Source organism: Xenopus laevis, chromosome 8L (assembly GCF_017654675.1).
Source record: "Xenopus laevis strain J_2021 chromosome 8L, Xenopus_laevis_v10.1, whole genome shotgun sequence".
Classification (NCBI taxonomy): Eukaryota; Metazoa; Chordata; class Amphibia; order Anura; family Pipidae; genus Xenopus; species Xenopus laevis.
This window is the reverse complement of record NC_054385.1, coordinates 69,148,986-69,170,370: the sequence shown is the minus strand read 5'-3', so window position 1 is coordinate 69,170,370 and position 21,385 is coordinate 69,148,986. Positions and strand designations below refer to the sequence as shown.

General features: G+C 38.9%; 1 protein-coding gene across 9 annotated transcripts in view; it reads left to right on the top strand.

Annotated features, from left to right (window-relative positions):
• The window catches only part of sipa1l3.L (signal induced proliferation associated 1 like 3 L homeolog), a 104,802-nt gene that overhangs the window by 76,985 nt on the left and 6,432 nt on the right, over positions 1-21,385 (top strand). For 8 of the 9 annotated variants that reach the window (XM_018230222.2, XM_018230220.2, XM_018230218.2 and 5 more), the window contains 9 exons: positions 2,932-3,177; positions 3,589-3,735; positions 6,464-6,594; positions 8,447-8,553; positions 8,750-9,117; positions 11,669-11,857; positions 16,168-16,333; positions 19,082-19,271; positions 21,003-21,140. In XM_018230222.2, the coding sequence (XP_018085711.1) occupies positions 2,932-3,177; positions 3,589-3,735; positions 6,464-6,594; positions 8,447-8,553; positions 8,750-9,117; positions 11,669-11,857; positions 16,168-16,333; positions 19,082-19,271; positions 21,003-21,140 (1,682 nt within the window). The remainder of the gene's footprint in view (positions 1-2,931; positions 3,178-3,588; positions 3,736-6,463; positions 6,595-8,446; positions 8,554-8,749; positions 9,118-11,668; positions 11,858-16,167; positions 16,334-19,081; positions 19,272-21,002; positions 21,141-21,385) is intronic. The other variant, XM_018230224.2, reaches the window with a different exon arrangement.

Below are 21,385 nucleotides of genomic sequence, written 5' to 3'. Positions count from 1 at the left end.
AAGTTTATGAACCCCACCCTCTAAAAACTTGCAAGACAAGTTTAGACAATTTCCTCAGGTGGCTTTAGAAGCCTCTGCTGCAGTATTGTTGAGTTGTTGCTTGCATAAAGCTATAGCAGATATGGACATGCATGAGATCTTTAAAGCACTGTTGGAACTGGACAGGGCTAATCTGTTTGCATCGTGTCAATCTTCAATGATGGATCATCAGCTAGGTACAACTATTGGTTATTACTGCATTATCAAAAATAAACATTAAATGTTACAATGTATACTATACACTTAACACATTAGCTGAACACAATACATATATATTTAGAATAGTGCTTGTCAGCAGAAAGCACTTTTTTAATTTACAACAATTAGACAGCACAGCACTTGGAAAAAAAATCAGGGGTGTAACTATAACTTAGGCCTCAGAAAAAACTTGTTCACCAGCTACACACCCAGCAGGCTGTTGTTATCCATTATGTAATATGAAAACCAATATTAGTATGTTCATTCCTTACCTCAACAGCAAAAACAGCAGCATATAACTACATGTACAGGCAATCAACATCAATTTATTCTTAATGTAAGACACATAGTGGCGTGTACCAGGGCTTAAAGGAGAGGGAACCCGTTACTGTGGGGGGGCAATTTATAAGGTGTCCCCAGAGACTCTAATTCTGGAGTGCCCATACTTTACTAATGTGAGGTCTACTTTTAGTGATGTTGTCCCATTATGATCTACATCCATGAAAGTATTGTTCACATTCTGTTCAATGAAAAATATTACTTAATTATTGATTGATGGGAAAATGTAGGTAACCTTAACATAATAAATATCTGAATGAAAAGCATGAAACAAGAGTGTGATATAAACAAGCTGTTTGTTGACAGTTAAGATCTACTGATCATCAGCTAAAGGTCTACTAGTAGATCCCAATCTACCTTTTGGGCACCCCTGCTCTAATTGCTTACGGTCTGCCCCATGCCAAGCTCCTCTTCTTTAACAAGTTCACTGGCTCAGGGTACTTTCATGCAGAGCAGACCATATTTCTTCCAGCTCCCAGGTATACACTTCATAAGATCAAATGAATGCATTTGCAGTACAAAAACTGAAAAAAATCTGCATTGTGCGTGCCCCAAGACTGAATTTTCTGAAGATTTTGTGCAATGCATAGATAGGCATGAGACCTTCTGGATAAGGAGTCGTTGCATAGTTTAATTTTGATCTCCGTACCTTAAATATGGTGTAAAAAAAAAAAAAAAAAAAACCATTTAAACACTACTATAGATTAATGATGCTTAGTTAGGTTCAAGTACAAGGTATTGTTCTATCAATAGAAAGAAATGGGAAATCACTGTAAAAAATAACTATTTGCTTCATATTGGTTCTGGAAGATGGCCTTTTCCTAATTTGGAGCCTTATGAATAGTTTATTGTGTCACCTGTATTTGTGGCTTAGTGTATGTAGGTAGAACTACAAGACCATAAAAAAAATAGGTTTGGTGAGCATATGCATTCTAAATGGTTCGAACTCTGTACCCAACATATTTGTTTTAAATAAAGGATTGTAAATATGGCTATTTATCATGCTGTATAAAGTGGAGTGAAACATTACCAGTGATGTTGCTCACTGCAACTAATCATATTTTCGATTTTGTTTTCTAAATCTGGCCATACACAGCTTATTGGTCCTTGTGTGGAGCCATCCGACGGGCTTCCCCGAACGATATCTGTCCGAAAGTCAGCCAGTCGGATCACGGCCACATACATTATCATCTGATCGTTGGGCCTTAGGTTGGATCAGCCCGATATCACCCACCTTACTGTGGGCATATCAGGGAGAGATCCGCTCCTTTGGCGAAATCCCCAAACGAGCGGATCTCAATGTGTATGTCCACCTTAACTGTAATGCTTCCGGTAATGCTTTTTACGCAGCACGATAAATAGGCTCTTTAGGGGTTTAAACAGAAACAAGAGTAGTTGCTGTAATGCTTCACATTAACACACTGGCTGCTAGGGGCAATGGCACATGTGAATGTGTTGCCTGTGGGAAATGCAGCTTAAAAGTGCCCCATTGTGCATTTTCTTTGCAATTGATGGACTGCTGCATTTCATTGTGCATTTTCTTTGCAATTGATGGACTGCTGCATTTAAAGGGGTTGTATCATGTAGGGAGTGATTTTGCCGTGAGTAGAGAGTGATGTTGCAGGTGGTTTACTTTTGTTATTGGCGAGGTTTTTTTGAGTTTTTTATTCAGCAACTATCCAGTTTGCAATTTTAGCAATCTGGTTGCTTGTAGCACCACAATAAATATATCCATCCTTTTCGTGTCGTAGGTGTTTTTGTTTTTTTAACTACATCGCGTAATGGGCGGGATAACACGTTTTTGTTTTGTTTTTTTTAGCCACAATAATAGTTTTCAAAACATGTAGGACTTTTTCATTAGCACACTATCTATAAGAAGTGAGTGGGTCGCACCAAGAGGACTAAGCAAAGCTACTGTATGATCTAATACAACAATATGTTATAGCCCCAGGTATCATAAGAGAGGTGGATGCCCTTGCCAGAACTGGGAAAGGAGCCTCAGTAATGTTTGTTAATTACGTATACCCCAGAGACTAGAATTGCATACACATGGCATACCTAAAAATAGAGTGTTGTTCTGTCACAATATGAAATGTTGTTCAAGGGAACGTCATTTTTATTATAACTTTTATCTGTTGTTTATATAGCACTGACACATTTACCCAGTGCTTTACAGAGATTGTTTAACATTCAGTCAAACTCTGCCCAGCTAGTCTTAAGTCTGATTGCAAATGGGACTGTGCATCAGCTTCTCCTCTGCAATGACAATGTCATATGCTTTTCATATTACTGCTTCCACAGTAGTGCTCAGGCCCTGAGATGGGAATTAATATGTTTGTGTGTCTTTCTTTACAGGGGATTGTTTGAATCGTATGAACTTACCTCTGTGGAACACAAGGAAATGGACAATTCCACCCCTGGAGCTCGCCCACCCTTCCGCAGCAATACAACCTGGCAGTGGAGCGGATCTGCCACCCACCAAGGAGCCAGCCCTTCCCAGAAATGGGTGACCCCAAGTCATGCACTATCCCTCAATAGACTGCCCAAGCAGGCAACATCACTGTCTCCCCGGGATCCACATTCTCTTCATGGGAGCAGAAGGTGGGTCTTCCCCTGTTGCAAAACATCTTGTTCATTTTTTTTAAATTAAATTTGGGGACGCAGAACCATAAAAATAACCCTCCTCCTCCAGGAGACTATAATCTGTTCACTAGAAAACACTGGCTCTATTTTCTGTTAATACTACAGTGGAGGCAGGCAGTCTTGATAACTGTCCAACAAACAGCAGTATCATACATGGTAGGGCACTCGTGTATCTCCTGTTGGTGTATTCTTTAGGTAATAATAAATAACAAGTAGTGACCTAATCCTGAAAAACTGGCACAGCATGTGTTAAGGAGACAGACAGCACTGAGAGGTGTGACAGGGAGGAGATGCCCACAGGGCCCAAGGAGAGTGAAATCGTGTTCACCTAACTTTTCCAAATCTCAAAAGAATTTTCTGTCTGTACAGGCCGGTGAGCTTCCCTGAAACGCCGTACATTGCTACATCACCTACCACTATTGACAAAGGACAACCTCATAGACAAACCTCTGGAAGTTTCTCTACCCCTAACTCAGGAGGAGCAAGCTACAGCCGATACAAGGCAAATCCAGATAAGTGAGTTACTTTTTCACACATGCAGCATTTGTTGCTGCATCACTTCTGTGGAGTTGATTTTCAGATTCAACCATGGGCAGTACTGTTTCAAAATTCTACTAGAATTAAATTCTTAAAGGGATCCTGTCATGGGAAAACATGTTTTTTTTTCAAAACACATCAGTTAATAGTGCTATTCCAGCAGAATTCTGCTCTGAAATCCATTTCTCAAAAGAGCAAACAGATTTTTTTTATATTCAATTTTGAAATCTGACATGGGGCTAGACATTTTGTCAATTTCCCAGCTGCCCCATGTCATGTGACTTGTGCCTGCACTTTAGGAGAGAAATGCTTTCTGTCAGGCTGCTGTTTTTCCTTCTCAATGTAACTGAATGTGTCTCAGTGGGACATGGGTTTTTATTATTGTGTGTTTTTCTTAGATCTACCAGGCAGCTGTTATTAGTGTGTTAAGGTGGCCATACACGGGCCAATAAAAGCTGCCGACAGACCATGACGGCAGCTTATTGGCCTTTGTATGGGCCCCCCCGACGGGCTTCCCCGATTGAGATCTGGCCGAAAGTTGGCCAGATCTCGATCGGATGGGACGAAAAATCCCGTCGGATCGTGGCCGCATCTATTCAATGATGCCACCCATAACTATTCGTTAAGATCCGATCGTTGGGCCCTAGGGCCCACGATCGGATCAGCCTGATATTGCCCACCTCATATCGGGGCATAACGGGGAGAGAACCGCTCGTTTGGCGACTTAGCCAAACGAGCGGATCTCTCCATGTATGGCCACCTTTAGGGAGCTGTTATCTGGTTACCTTCCCATTGTTCTTTTGTTTGGCTGCTGGGGGGGGAAAGGGAGGGGGTGATATCACTCCAACTTGCAGTAAAGAGTGATTGAAGTTTATCAGAGCACAAGTCACATGACTTGGGGCAGCTGGGAAATTGACAATATGTCTAGCCCCATGTCAGATTTCAAAATTGAATATAAAAAAAATCTGTTTGCTCTTTTGAGAAATGGATTTCAGTGCAGAATTCTGCTGGAGTAGTACTATTAACTGATGCGTTTTGAAAAAAAAATGTTTTCCGATGACAGGATCCCTTTAAGATGCAAATATGTTTGTATAAAGAACATATAAACTTCTGGCTTTAGAGCTTCTGCCCATCCTTGCCACACCAGATCAAACTTATTTGGCACATTCCTTTGTATAAACACTAGGCCAGTGTGATATGTTCCTGCAAAAGTGTTTTCCACATTTGTACAAGGAGGGTCTCCTGACAGCCATCTAAGTGCTATACATTTTCCTGCCAAAATGAATGTCAGTTTTTATTCTATTTCAGACTTACTCATATGTAAATTATGGCTATGATCCTTAGGTGTAAGTGAAAAGTACACAAAATGGTTTTGTTCTAAGGTCTTGTGACACTTCATCATGGGTTAAAAGCATGCCCATGATCCCTATGTGCTGCTGTTGCAGGGGCAAGCAGTTCAACACTCTTTGCATCACATCAGGATAAGAGCTGGCACAGCATGACATCCATTATGTAAAATCATCATATTTCAAGTTTCCACTTCAGCAGATGTGACATTCTCCTGACTACTATTCTTATTCAATTAATCTGAAAAAGTAGCTAGTGGTCTGTTTTTTTGTTTTGTTTTGGGGGATTTTTTGATACACTGGAACCCAGAAAATATATTGAAACATTTTGCAGAGTCAGTTTAATTTTAAATAATTTTACAATTGAAAAAAACTTATTCAGAACCACTTATCTAAAACAGAAATTGTGCTGTTTGACCTCTCTGAGGATGTAATAGTGATACTATCATTAACTATAATTTCTGGAACAATTTGCTCCTTTGGAGAGATTCCTCCATATGTTTTTTTTATATCCAGTAGCTGTGGAACATTTCTATAACGCCATTCCTCACACATGTATTGCTATTTGTATCAAGCCTTCACTGTTGTACTTTCTATTTTACCAGTCATGATTTGGCCAGATTCACACTAGCCAGCTGCTTATTATTTGCCAGTTCATGCCCTGCAAACACACTGATATTTAATTTAGTGTGTTCCACCTTCAGAGTTGTCCATAATTCTGTCCAACTGTATAGTTGTAATTTATTTACAAAGCATTTTCTTAGCTTCTCCTGAATCACAATAACCTCTACTCGCCAGTTCTGTCATTATCCTGTAATATACAAAATCCATGAATATCCTGGAAATTATATCCTTATAAACGGTGACGAGTGATGTCACTGGTTATAAATGGTGAGTAGTGATGTCATTTTTGTCACATGACTCACTAAAACTTGTGTATTATAATAAATAAAGTACCCCTTGTTGGAAAATATGAGGATATTAGAAGTAAACTCGGAGTTCCATGACCTGTATAAAAGCCTTCCGACTCATGCTTTTATATGGTCCTGAAACTCCTTTGTGACTTATAATACCCTTATATTTTACAATAAGGGGTTCTTTATTCACTATATATTTATTTCGCCAACCTTTTATGCACCAACAGACTTGCAGATTTTCTGAAGACCAGTCTTATAGTGTCTGAATACGCTTTACAAGGTGTATAGTGGAGAATATGCACAACATGAAAATAAAAATAGCAGAGATTAAAAGGATAGTTACAAGAAGAATATGCAAATATGTTTGTATAAAGAACATATAAACTACTTTGGAATGTTGTCAAAAAGGAAGCAAAGTGAAGAATTGTTTTTCTATTCCTTCAGCAGAACTGGAACACCCCAGCGCTCCATGCTGCAGTTGGAACCATACTACATACAAGAAGGCATACCAAGTCCTGATAAATATCCAGCAGGCATCGGCACTCAGGATATGAACTTAGAGCGACATAAGTCAGGTAAGGATTCTGTGTACTTAATTGCAGCTCCATTCCTTTTCATGTTTAAAAGTCTAGAGAGGTGTGTATGAAAGTAGAAAGAAATCTGGAAAAAAATATAACAGAAGTAACATAATACAGCAGTGTTCATCCACTTCATAATTTTGCTATGCTGATGGTGGAGGTCTGGTCAGAAGTAAGAAATAAGAATACCGTGCTGCTAGGCCTTGAGGTCATAACTACTTTTTATTCCCCACACCCAAAGTTTTAATATAGCACAGTAGGACTCTGCAGTTGTCCAATTACGTACCGGTATATAACAGAGGACACAACAAAATAAAGTATTTCAATATAGTGCGTGTTTCCCAAGGCTGGGAAAAGGAACATGATGTTTTGGGCAAAATTAGAAAACCTAAGACTTAAATAGAAATACAACCTCAAAACTCCCCTCTAATTATCAGGCCCCTCTCAACCTCTTGTGTACTTGTGCTTGTTAATAATACTAATAATCATAAAAATAATAATGCAGAATAATGCATCGTTTTTACTTTGCAACCTGTAACAAATAACAAATCCCTGGGGATGGAAGTCATAAAATGGACAATACCAGTCATTTAAACAGTTTACGGCTGGGCATCTATGCATAGCAAAATTAAATGTAACTCACACTAGTAATAAAAGAAAGGCAGGGTAGATACTAGGTTACAAAAGTCTCTGGTATCGCTTCACGTCATGTACTGCCTAGAAAGAATCCCTTTCCCTCAGTATTTGACACTGCAGACCCATTCACAATTTTTGGGCAGCAGTGTGAGACAGGGTATATGGTGGTCGGAGGAGTTAAAACGTTATTTATTGAATATCCATTAAAACCATAAATTCATTACATGGATGTAACCTCTCCCCCACGTTTGACGCGTTTTAATGGATATTCAATAAATACAGTTTTAACTCCTCCGACCACCGTGTGCTCCGTACTACTGCCTATACTGATGTCAAGTTCGTCTGATTCTGGGGACGTGATTCACGTTGCAGCACAGCTGTTGTCTGGATCCGTGGGACAGGTGCGGGCGAGTGCTTGCGGGTTATGCTACTACAATCTTGAGACCGGGTATATGATGTAACTGTATGTAAGGTCCAAAACATGGCACTTGCACAGCAGTTGCCACCAAGCTTGAAGGGATCAGACTTTGTGTGCAATGTTGCCCACTCTCATGAGGCAGGTATGTAGATGACACCAGTAGGAGTTTATTTATAATGTGTTCTGCCGTAGGCCATTATGCAAGATCAAATCCCCTAGCTTTTGGGAAGTGTGCAGATCTCTCTCTCCCATTAATTTTGACCCAAAATAATTTCTAAAAATACAGCTTGTTATAATTATTTAAAATTGTGCAATATTTCCCTGCTGCTGCCCAAGGTTTGGACCCATTACTACAGTGCATGCCAGACTCATTGGACTACATTTACCCATGAATGCAAAATGTAGTTATCCTCCACTCTAAAATACTATATCACTCTATATTGTTTACGTAGCTTGATTAAAAGGACAGTAGAGACCAGCAGGGGCACTTAAAGTATGCTGCTCTCTGCTATACATAATGTGTAGAAAAATATCCTAGGAGTGAGACAGTCTTTATAGGTGTTAAAATGCTAGTGAATGCTGAATAGGTATCTTATATTATCAAACAATGTTCCAAGCTTATCTCATCTATCATCTTGCTTATGCCTCTCTGTTTAAACTGCCTGCTAATCAGTGCCCCTCCCCCACAGCATCTCTCACTAACCTCTTAGATTAACACACAGGCATTTTCATTATTCACTGTCAGTGATGCTAATGCTTACGTACAAAGAATGATGACATATTGTGTCTTTGCAGAACCGATGTGGCACGTTCCAGCCCAGAATCGTGCAGGCACAGGGGTAAACAAAAGGCCAAGCAGGCAGGAGATACCAGGGAAGAATTCTCCTCACCGCCATTCACGTGTAAGTATCACAATATTTCTTTGTTATAGAATGTACTGGGGAGCTGTGGGTAGCCAGAAAAGATGGTATTCAGCCCTGATAGGAGCACATAAGCTTTAGTGCATGTGCTTGACCCCAACCTCAGACTCCTTCATAAGGTCATTGTGTTCCTCTCTGTCCCTGCATGTAACTACACCTTCCCTCCTTGCCCCTCTAGGGTGAGCCACAGTACTCTAGCCACTCCAGCAGCAACACACTATCCAGCACTGCCTCCAGCAACCACAGTGATGAGCGTTGGTTCGACACCCCCGAACAACCGGATTTAGACCTTGAACCTCTCTCCAAAGGCGCTTCCAACGACAGTGGCATCGACACCACCCTCCCTAACTTCCCCCACACCAAACCTGCGCGGCTCACCCCACGCCGGGACAAGCCACAGAAACCAGTGGCCTGCTCCACTTATCCAGGCATGCACGACAGCAGCTCCAGGGAAAAAAGGAAAGAGTCCTTGTCCTCCAGCAAGGGGTACAGACCCAAACTGTACTCACCGGGAACCACTGGAGGAAATGTATTTAACCAAGCCAGGTAATGTGTATTGAGGTCACCGAAATCATAGTTCGTCATCTTTTCTAAAATAGAAGCTCTAAAATAGAATAAAGGTTTTGCTATATGCAGTAATTTTCAGGTACAGTGAGGTCTTCCCCTCTTTATGGTTTTCTGGTATCAGGATCAGATAAAAAAAATGCATGGCATTGCTAGGTGAGTATTATTACAAGATATCCTACTTTCCTTTTTGCATAACTTTAAGGTTGTTCTTAAAGAAATACTGTCACTATCTTGTGGACTTTAAAATAATTCTGTTGACAGCCTAAGCTTTTTTGAATAGCATTGTATAAAATGAGTGCTAGGTAGTGATGTTTTATGTTGTTGCTTAATGTCAATAAATACGTATGAGTGAATAGCACATGGCTCCAACTATTCATTCTTCTCTGGTTTCAGAAACACAGTAGCACTTCAAAGGTGGAAGACATTTCCAGAAAGTCTTATATAGTGTAAAACAAGAGCTATAGCCACAGATTAACTGTGATCATAACACCACTTTTGAAATCTATTATACAGTCATTTTTAGGTTTTTGTTCCAAACTGAAGCTTAAAGGAATTGTTCATTGTAAATATAAAAACTGGGTAAATAGATCGGCTGTGCAAAATAAAAAAATGTTTCTAATATAGTTAGTTAGCCAAAAATGTAACGTATAAAAGGATGGAGTGACTGGATGTCTAAGATAATAGCCAGAACAATACTTCCTGCTTTGCAGCTCTCTTGGTTTCCACTGATTCGTTACCAGGCAGTAACCAATCAGTGATTTGAGGGAGGGCCACATGGGTCATAACTGTTGCCTTTGATTCTGGGCTGACTGCTAAAGATCAATTGCAAACTTACTGAACCATTTGGCCCCCCTTCAAGTCGCTGACTAACTCATTTAGAGAGCTGAAAATCAGGAAGTAGTGTTCTGGCTACTTAGACATCCAGTCACTCCAGCCTTTATACATTACATTTTGGCTAACTAACTATATTAGGAACATTTATTTATTTTGCACAGCCTATTTACCCGGTTTTTATATTTATACTGAACTGTTCCTCTAAAAGGTACAAAGGTTATGTAGTGCATCAGATCTTTTATACAATTTGCATTTGCGAACATGATGTTTAACCAGTTAACATTTTCTGACTTAAAGTGGGTAAACTTAGAATCCTGATTTGTATAGTGTACACTATCTGCATGGATTTTGTATGTTTGCTGATGGTATGCTTTACGTTCTCTGATGTCTAACACACTCCAAAAACAACATACAGACAGAGTAGCTGCCCCTAATATCTATATATGTGTTGTGAATGTGATACATTTATAACCCCACTGCAGCAGGACTGAAGTTAATGATGAATAATCTTGTAAACATAGCACGCCTATAGCAAATAAAATCATTTTTCAGTGTACAGGATGTTCAGACAATGCATTGTGGACTTCAGTTTTGTATTGATATTTGTTTTGTACAATATAGGGTTAAAAAATGTTGTCAAATCTTCTTGCCTGGTGTGTGTCGTCACATCCGGTTGCCGTGCAGTAGCACACATGGACAGATATCTGACCTTTCACAGAACACTTCGAAGAAGATTAGGCCTGTATAAGAGAGAATGAACTCTGTATTGTATAGTAGTATGAAGATGATGAGGCCATATATTGTATTACATTGTGCAGGGTACACTGTTGTGTACAGTGAAGGAATCATAACCCTATATTATGTAGTGTGTTTGGAGCTCACCATATATTCTGAAGTAATGGATGTATTTGGTACAGTAGAACCTAATTCTACATTGGAAAGGGGACTGCCATAGTCGTGTAGTTTTTATTCTTTGTACGACAAGATAATTTTTTTCTATTTAACGGTCTACAACTAACCATTCAGATTAAATAAAGTAGTAAAAATGAGACAATGTTCTGGACATTAATTGGCAGACGGCAATCATACGAATGTTATGTCTGACAAATAGTAGTGACAGTCACACATTAATATCGTCAGATAGGCAATACATGCAAAGATATTATTGGTAGCCAACAGAAACCTTCTAACCTGTTTGATCAACTTAACGACCAATAGCCATGGTAAGAAAAACATGGGGACAATCCACACACAGTCCAAAATTTGTACAAACCTTTGTTTCGTACAACTATATCTTTGCATCTATGGCCAGCTTTAATATTTACTAACACCTGTTTTAGCACAGACCACAGCTTTTAAATGCATTTTGAATATTTGCCCACTCTCTTTTTTTCACTTCAAATTCCGAGATCGTCTTGGGCCATATTTCATGCACAGCATGTTTAGGTTCTACCCACAGATTTTCAATGACGTGTAAGGCCATGTGACTGAGTATGCATGTAGTTTCTTTCTCTTTGAACCTTGATGGTGACTTAAAATAATCTTTTTGTACAGCATTAGGAGATGAGATCCTACTTTTGTATGTGTGTTTCAGTATTGCATAGATTCCTGGTTAATCACGCTATTCAAAGGGCAATGTCCATTTGCTACTCTAGCCTTTCATTTCACAAGTACATTTCTTTCTTGTTTCCTACAGGACAAGCTTTTTTAAACCCCCTGAAAGTTCCAACCCTCCCCAAATGACACAGTCCAGTTCGTTCCAGTTGTCCAGCTCTGTTCCCAAATCATTCTTTTCCCGTCAGAATGTGAGAAACAAGATCCCAGCAGGGTGGAAGAAGCCAGAGGACACACCATCAACACAAACTGCATTCACAGAACCAAAGAAGTATGATTTATTTAATGATGTTTTTAGCCATTCATTTCTCAACACGTTGCTGTCATTTGGCAGTTAGTGTCCTTTCTACCAATAGATGCTCACATTACAATTTTGATTAAGTATGAGTTGCTGACTAACTCTTCCATTCAAAAGTGTTTTGCACAAGATCACAAATATTATAATAGTTTATAGCTCTTGCTTTCCCTGGATTGTGTTTACAAGGTTTATTTTATTGTTGTGTTTTTCTCCTATCTTTTAAAAAGGTATAGGTAAATTTAAGCCACCATCCTCTTGAAAAAATATATTTTATATTACCTGTAACAGACACAAAAGGAAAAACAGAAATATGCAACTTAAGGCTATCCATTTGTAAGGCTATCCATTTGTCATGAAGTATGAATGGAGTATTTGTAAAGCTTTATCTTTAAGGGGAACAATACTTAAAAATATTCAGGGGTACAATATGTAAGACATCCCATCACTCAATAAGTAAAATTGCTCATCCTTTACCCCTGCTCAGCTTGCCTCTTCTTTCTTAAAAAAAAAATCAGAACATAATCTTTAATGTAATCTCTGAATGACATTTGACACGTGGTTTTTGGGACACTGTTAACTTCAAGCAAGTTAGTCAAGCTCACTTCCAGTATTTAGAACTGAAATATTCTCTTTCTTGGTCCAAGTCTGTATAACAACAGTTCTAGAAATAGAGAGAGAGGATTAATTGCTGTAGCAATGCTCAAAAAAGCAGACTTAAAGGGAGTGTCAACCTAAAAATAATGTTTTGCCTAATAAAAGAAAACATAATTCTAAGCTACTTTGCAATATACATTCATTACAGATTTCCTATGGTCTTTAAAGGGATACTGTCATGGGGAAAAATTTTTTTTCAAAATAAATCAGTTAATAGCGCTGCTCCAGCAGAATTCTGCACTGAAATCCATTTTTCAAAAGAGCAAACAGATTTTTTTTATATTCAATTTTGAAATGAAATCTGACATGGGGCTACTAGCTTTGGTTGGACATAGATATCGTACGATTGCTGTCAGGGGCAGAACATTGCTGATCTGTTCTTTAACTAATCTGACTGGTAAGACTTTGATCTGAATGGTTAGTGGCGGGTCAGGAGATGGGAAAGTCCAATCGTACGATGATTTGTACGATCGGATCTTTGCATCTATGGCCAGCTTAAGAACAGCACTCAATAGTAAAAACCCATGTCCCACTGAGACACATTCAGTTACATTGAGAAGGAAAAACAGCAGCCCGCCAGAAAGCATTTCTCTCCTAAAGTGCAGGCACAAGTCACATGACCAGGGGCAGCTGGGAAATTGACAAAATGTCTAGCCCCATGTCAGATTTCAAAATTGAATATAAAAAAATCTGTTTGCTCTTTTGAGAAATGGATTTCAGTGCAGAGTTCTGCTGGAGTAGCACTATTAACTGATGCGTTTGGAAAAAAACATGTTTTCCGATGAGAGGATCCCTTTAAAGTGGGTGCAAGAAGTGTAAGGAGCAGCAAAAGGCTTAAGGTGAGAAACTTCAGTAGTGGGAGGTGCAATCGAGTTGCTCTGAGAGGAGCGGAGGAGTTAGCCAGGAACACTTGGAGAGACAAGAGAAGAGATGTAGTGAGGTGCAGAGGGACGAATGGCTTTGAAGGTTATGTGGAGGAGTTTGTAAGTTATTCTTTGTTTTTTGTTAAGCAATGATAAGGACTTAAGCAGGGGAAGGTATCTGTACTATCTTGGCTGAGACGAGAAGAATTCTGGCAGCAGTATTTACTACAGACTGTAGAGGGGAGAGATGGGAGTTAGTGAGGCCTGTACGAAAGAAAGGAATGGATTTTGGCAATATTGCATAAAAAAGTGACAGGTTTTGACAGTGGTGTTAATATGATCAGAGAATGAGAGAGTGAGATGTGTCGAAGTATACCCCCAGACAATGTGCCATCAATGGAGATAGTAGGACCAGGCTTAGGTGGAAAGATGATTAGTTCAGTAAGGTTGAGTTTGGCATTGGTTCATCCAGTTGAGAGATTTCTAGGAGGCAGTTAGAGATTTGAGTCTCAGTTTCAGCTGTTAATGAAGGGATTGATAAATATATTTGGATATCATCATCAAATTGATGCTATTTAAAGCCAAATGAGCAGATGAGATCTCCCAAAGTCAGTGTACAGGGAGAACAACAACAGACCAAGTACAGAGCCTTGCGGCATCCCTATATTGGTTGCAACTGGAGAAGAGGTTTTATTAGCATAAGACACAGTGAATGATCGGTTCGAAAGGTAAGATGCAGCCAGATTATGGATACCAAGCAAATACAGAATCTGCACCAGGAGAGAGTGGTCAACAGTATCAAATGCAGATGATGGGTCAAGGAGGATTAGAATAGAGACGTGACCTTTGGCTTTGGAAACTTGAAGATCATTTGTAACTCATTTGTACAGGGAAAAACCTGTTTGTAATGAGTCCAACATATTTTGGGCTTGTAGAAAGTTAATAATATGGTAGAACACAATAGGTTCTAGGAGTTTACAAGCAGCGGTAGAAGTGAGACAAGGACAATAATTAGACAGACAGGAAAGGTCAAGAATGGCCTTTTCAAGAACAGGCTTTACACAGGCCTGTTTGATGGAGAGGGGAAATTTCCAGAAGCCAGAGAAGAATTGAAGAACGGAGTAAAAGCTGGAGTAAGCTCAGTAGCACAGTGTTTAAGCAGAGAAGAAGGCATAGGGTCAAAAGAGCAAGTTGTGAGTGAGGAGGACAAGAGAAGCCGGGACACTTCGGAAGTTGTTACTGAATGGGGCCAAATGAGCCAATGATGGAGGACAGTTTGTGTTGTACTCAATAACCAGGATATTGGGATCAGACATATTCCTAAAGAGGGGAGAGGCTAGACCTGAAAGATTAAGCTAAGGCCGGGAGGTCTATGTTACGTGTATTCCGTATTAAGAAAGTTGGGAAAGCAGAGTGAGAGATGGAAAATGTAATCAAATGAAGATCAGATGGGTGAAAGGGGTCACTGTTAAAACAAGAAAGAGAGAGGTTTTTAGTAAAGACTATATCCAGAAAGTGTTCATCCTTGTAAGTAGCGTTGTTTATACACTGCTAGAGCTCAAGTGTCCCTTTAAACTACTGTGTGAATTAAAAGAAGGAGCAAAGCAGCACATAGTGCCCCCTACCTTGGGCTATCTTTTTATCTGTAGTATATAGGTCCGCCGCTTCCCTTTTAAAGTTAAATAAATGGGGAGCCAATTCTGGTTAGGGTGAGATGGGCGGTTCTGGATGCATAGTTGGCCAAAGGGACACAAAGGAGTGATTTGCATGTCTCTCTCATTTTTGGTTTCTAGGCAGTGCTGTGTGTATGGCATGAGACAAGTAAATATAGACAAATACAAGAGTCCTCTGCACTCAACCCATTATCAATATATGAAAGAAAGAGAGGCATTTTGTGCATACTGCTTTTGAAAAATGACTTGCACTTTAAACAAAACAGGGATTGTTTGTCCATATATTGCAATATATTTAAGCTGGCCAACTACGTCAAAGTCATCCCATATCTGGCCAGTCCTATGCTCAATTTTCATCTGATTCATTAAGAATTCTCTTGCTTCATTATACATTTTACAAAGGGGCTAAGTTTTACCTGCAACTTACTAGCTGCTTTCAAAGTAAACCTCCATACTTGGCTGCCCTTTTATTAGACACCTGTGGGATCACCTTACTATAGTTGGGAAGGGTCGGAGACAAGTACAAACCTTCTGATTCCAGAAGGCATCACTTTGCATATAATTGCTAGCTAAGGGCTTTTTGGCTCCTTTAAGCCCTTCTCACCCTAACCAAATTTGTCTCTCCATTTTTCTACTCTCCAAGTCCTACCTCTCAGAAGCCATGTTCCAATATCTTGCACTGATGTTCTAACAAGATCGAAACAGGCTGTCTGCAAGTTTGGATATATGGCTCTGAACCATTAGGCTGTATCTGTGCTATAAACCAGCGGTTCTGGATGCATAGTTGGCCAAAGGGACACAAAGGAGTGATTTGCATGTCTCCGCCCATGATGCCTTATGGGAGAATTAAAACTCTAATTTTTGGTATCTAGGCAGTGCTGTGTGTATGGCATGAGACAAGTAAATATCTTCTGATTTCAGAAGGCATCACTTTGCATAAAGTTAAATAAAGTATCTGCAAAGAAATCACTGTGTCCTCTGGACTTGGTATGGAGCAAGTTCCATCTTGGGACTACGTTCATCACATCCAGTAGATTTTGTTCTGGTCAGCTATTTATTTCAATATACTACACTCACTTCCCATCTCTTTCAGGCAAGTAGATGTAAACACAAAGAATGTTTTTGGTCAGCCCAGGCTACGAGCCTCACTCAGAGACTTACGATCACCTCGCAAAAACTACAAGTCCACTATTGAGGATGACTTGAAAAGGCTTATCATTATGGATAATTTTGGATCAGACCACGAGCAGGACTGCATGGTGTGTTTTTATTACATTATAAATTAACTAGGCACAGGTCTGTGGCATTATGTACTGACTGTAAGTGTTTAGCTTGACCTGTGGCACTGCTACATACAGGTTCCCATAGGGACATTGTTGCATATAGACTTCTAGTATAAAGCTGGGCATATAACTGGCAGTTTAAAATGAAACTGTTGTATTGCTAGTTTTAGGCTGCTGCTGCAATGCTAGATATGAAAGCATGGAACATATAGGTTGATCTTTTCAAGACGAAAATGTATTGGGCATGCACACTCAAAAGAAAAATTGGAGGTATGAGAAAAAATTCTTTATACTTCAAATACTAAAACATACATCAAAAACATTTTTGCCATTCAGTATAGTACATGTACACCAGTATAAGCAAAGATATACATACCACCCAGCAAAGTATTCCAAGGCAAATAGGAAAACACCACAAGAAATTTGCCAAGGATGAGAATACCTCAGCGTTTCAGTCCCTGTTGGGACTGAAACTTCACATCGGCTGTATATGCACTTTATAATATTATAATACATCTATTTTGATTATAAGAAACACCAGTGTTGCTGGTCTTTATTCAAAAAAAAAAAAAAAATATATATATATATATATATATATATATATATATATATATATATATATATATATATATACTATATATATATATATATATATATATATATATATATATATATATATATATACAGTATATATATATATATATATATATATACATATACAGTATACAGGGCCGCCATCAGGGGGGGGACAGGGGGGACAAGCATACCGGGCCCGGGCATGAAGGGGGGCCCGGCAGCGCTGCATTTTTTTGAAGATCCGGGCCCCCCTTACGAGCACCCGAGCCGTACGTCTTGCCTCTTCAGTGCCGAATGCGGAAGTGCCGAAAAGCCGAAGCCGATGCGACGAAAAGACCCGAAGTCACGGAAAAAGCCGAAGTCCCGAAGTCACGAAGCGCCGAAAAGACCCGAAGTCACGAAAACAGCCGAAGCCGAAGTCCTGAAGCAGCGCAAAGACCCGAAGTCACGAAAACAGCCGAAGCCGAAGTCCTGAAGCGGTGAAAAGACCCGAAGTCACGAAAGGAGGCGAAGTTGAAGTACTGAAGCCATGAGTTCAATTCTACTGAACACCAGTTTGTGTTTTTTTTTTTTTAATCCCTGGCCACCAATGTATTATTTTAATATTCTATAGGCCCCTGCCACCAATCTTTTTTTTAAAACTTTTGTTTTTGGGGCCCCAATTTTTTTTTAACTCGTAAGGGGCCCCTTGCCACCATTGTTTTTTTTTGGGTTTTTTTTTAAAAAAAAAATTAATTTTCTTTTTGGTGGCCCCAAATTTTTTTAACTTGTAAGGGGGCCCCTGCCACCAGTTTTTTTTTTTTTTCAAAAAAAAATTATTTTTTTTTTAAATTTTTTTTGGGGCCCCAATTTGTTTTAACTTGTAAGGGGGCCCCTGCCACCATTTTTTTTTTTTTTCAAAAAAATTTTTTTTTCAAAAAAATTTTTTTTTTGGGGCCCCAATTTGTTTTTAACTTATAAGGGGGCCCCTGCCGCCAATGTTTTTTTTTTTTTTCAAAAAAAAATTAATTTTTTTTCAAATTTTTTTTTGGGGCCCCAATTTGTTTTTAACTTATAAGGGGGCCCCTGCCGCCAATGTTTTTTTTTTTTTTTCAAAAAAAAATTAATTTTTTTTTCAAATTTTTTTTTGGGGCCCCAATTTGTTTTTAACTTAGAAGGGGGCCCCTGCCACCAATGTTTGTTTATTTTTTAGTTTTTTTTACATTTTTTTTGATGGGGCCCCAAGTTTTTTTTAACAGGGGGCCCCTGCCACCAATGTTTTTAAAAAAAAAAAATTTTAATTTTTTTTTTTTTGGGGCCCCAATTTTTTTTATAAGGGGGCCCTGACCATCAATAGCTTTTTACAACTTGTGTGGGGGGGGGGGTTACTTTTTTAGCGCTGATGTCTGTGTGGTCTTTTAACTGCGATGTGGGCGGGATATGGGGCGGAGCTTGGTCGTCAGTGTGGGCGGGGCCCAGGGGGCCCCAAAAATTTTGTTGTACGGGGCCCCGTGATTTCTAATGGCGGCCCTGACAGTATATATATATATATATATATATATATATATATATATATATATATATATATATATATATATATATATATATATATATATATATATATATATATATATATATATATATATCTCCATACAAACCGCACACATAGGACTTGTAAGTGAAAAAAAGTGAAAAATTTTTTCCGACGTTTCGGTTCACATACAGGAACCTTCCTCAGGTGGTTCCTGTATGTGAACCGAAACGTCGGAATAAATTTTTCACTTTTTTTCACTTACAAGTCCTATGTGTGCGGTTTGTATGGAGATATATACAAGTTAGTAATTTAACCAGCACCTGGGCAGTTGCCTTTATATAAAAGTGTGCTCCAGTTTTTGGACTTGCTATATATATATATATATATATATATATATATATACATATATATACACTAGTAGGCTTATATTTAAGCATTGACATTTTCCACTGTAGCAGCAGGGTCTTAACCACTCAACTCAGATGCAGGGTTTTTATTTCATACAATGAAACTAATTCACTCGTAATGCACCATATCCTTGTTTTGGGTGACTGCATAATAAGAATGCAAAGTCCAAAACATTTTTTTGTGGTAAAGATCAACCCATTCTTATGACATCCTCTCTTCTATCCTAGTCTCCCCAAAAAACCTTGCAGAGAACACTTTCTGACGAGAGCCTCTGCAGCGGCCGCAGGGACCCAGGGTTTGCCTGCTCTCCTGGACTGGATTGTTCCTTAAGTGGGGATTCCTTGTTCACCAGCTCTTACCCATCCAACACAATGCCTGTCCGCCGGCAGCACACACCCAGCCTATCAGAGAAAAGTGGTAACTGCTTTTATAAAATCAACTCTTTCTTTTTGTCACTTGTGGTACTTGGAAAATGTTTGGTGCAGGATCCACCTGCTTATTGTCTTCAAGCCTATATAATACTATTGACTACCGTTTTCTTGATTCCATCTCCTTTATTCGCCTTTATACTGCATGTAGCATTTTGAGTTGGCCCCTTCAGACTGCAGTTTTAGTTGGACATGCAGTGATTTATGTGCCAGGGCTGGGATGTTGCATGCTCAACCTACAGGAAAGAATTAAGTAAAAGTGACCAATGCTTAAAGGAATTATTCAGTATCAAAATAAAAACTGGGTAAATAGATAGGCTGTGCAAAATAAAACATGTCTTCAATAGAGTTAGTTAACCAAAAATGTAATGTATAAAAGCAGGAGTGACTGGATGTCAAACATAATAGCCAGAACACAACTTCTTGCTTTTCAGTTCTCTTGGTTTCCACTGATACCAGGCAGTAACCAATTAGTGACTTGAGGGGAGGGCTACATGAGACATATCTGTTGCTTTTCGATCTGAGCTGCATGCGGAGGATCAATTGCAAACTCACTGAACAGTTATGTTCCATGTGCCCCCCCCCTTAAAGTGCTAGAGAGCTGAAAAGCAGTAGTGTTCTGGCTATTATGTTAGACATCCAGTCTCTCCAGACTTTATACATTACATTTGTGGCTAACTAACTATATTAGAAATACTTTTTATTTTGCACAGCCTATTTATTTACCCAGTTTTTATTTTTACACTAAACTGTTCCTTTAAGAAAGGCCTGTGTTTCACCGTTAGTTAAATAGACATGTCTAGTAAGATATTACTTGTATATGCCCTTTAATGCCTGACCACCGAAAATACTTAAACTCAGTACAATGTTTTTTTATTATTATTTTTTATTTTGGGTATATTTAGCAAAAGAGTTATTTTCACAAAGATATCTGAAATATTCTCATACACATAATGTATATACATACACAGTGTTGCAAATCATGTTGTCCGCACACACTTTTCACTGGTTTAGGATTTGGGAGAGTTTTGTGGAGAATTATCTCCTTTTCTGAGCATACAGCTAAAAAAGCAATGGTAATGGAAACATTTACTTATTTGTGACGATGGTTTTTGCCTCTGAAAACTATGAGTGTGGTAATCATGGATATATTGTTACCTAAACTGATATCTCATGTAATGTCCTTGTTGCTAGTATCATACAGGCATTTCTGTGTGAAGAAATAACAATGTGCTTTATAACGTATGAGCTAAAAAAACTCAATGGGAGCTGCTTAGAGCTGTGGCATTTGTAGATTTTCAATCTGGAACAAGCTTCTGCAGGATTGTATTCAGAATTGCAGATAATGATAATCAAGATCACACTGCTGTCATTTTGGCAAGAAGGAAATAAATATTGTGCTCACCACAATTCATTTCTCCTTGGGAACAGGACAGTTTTTTAATAACTACAATTTACAAAAACTACAATGGTACTACAGTATTCACAAAACTAGTCAGTTGTGTTCTTACTTATGTGTTCTTTTCTTCACCATTCATGTACTATATTTGCAACATTCATTAAAAATGTAATCGTGGTATTAGAATGGTGTGGGGGTTTCCAATAGTCATTTATAATGGCAGCATGTGTGTTCAGTTACACAGTATACCATTTTTAAAAAGCAAGACTAACCTTAAAATGGTATTTTTAATTAAGCTGTATTTTCTCTCTGTATCTACAGCTAATATCTCCTCCTCAGAGCTGTCTCTCACTGAGATACGTGACACATCGCATATGGACCCAGGCATGATGCCGCTGCCAGACACTGCTTCTGGGCTAGAGTGGTCAAGCTTGGTCAGTGCTGCCAAGGCTTATGAAGGTAACACTTCACATGTTTCTGTCCAGGGAATGAAACTATTATCTTTAATTCTCAGGTGTGTATTGGAATGAAGTGTGTTAAGATTGTAATATTTATTTCACACAAGTGGTGATTTAAGGTAAGAGGTTTAAATCACATACTAATAAAATGGAGCAGAAAAGCCTGTGTCGGATCTTTGAACAGATCTGGTACAGCAATATACAACCTCTAACCTATCAGTGTTTGCCAGAGGTCAACCCCTGCAT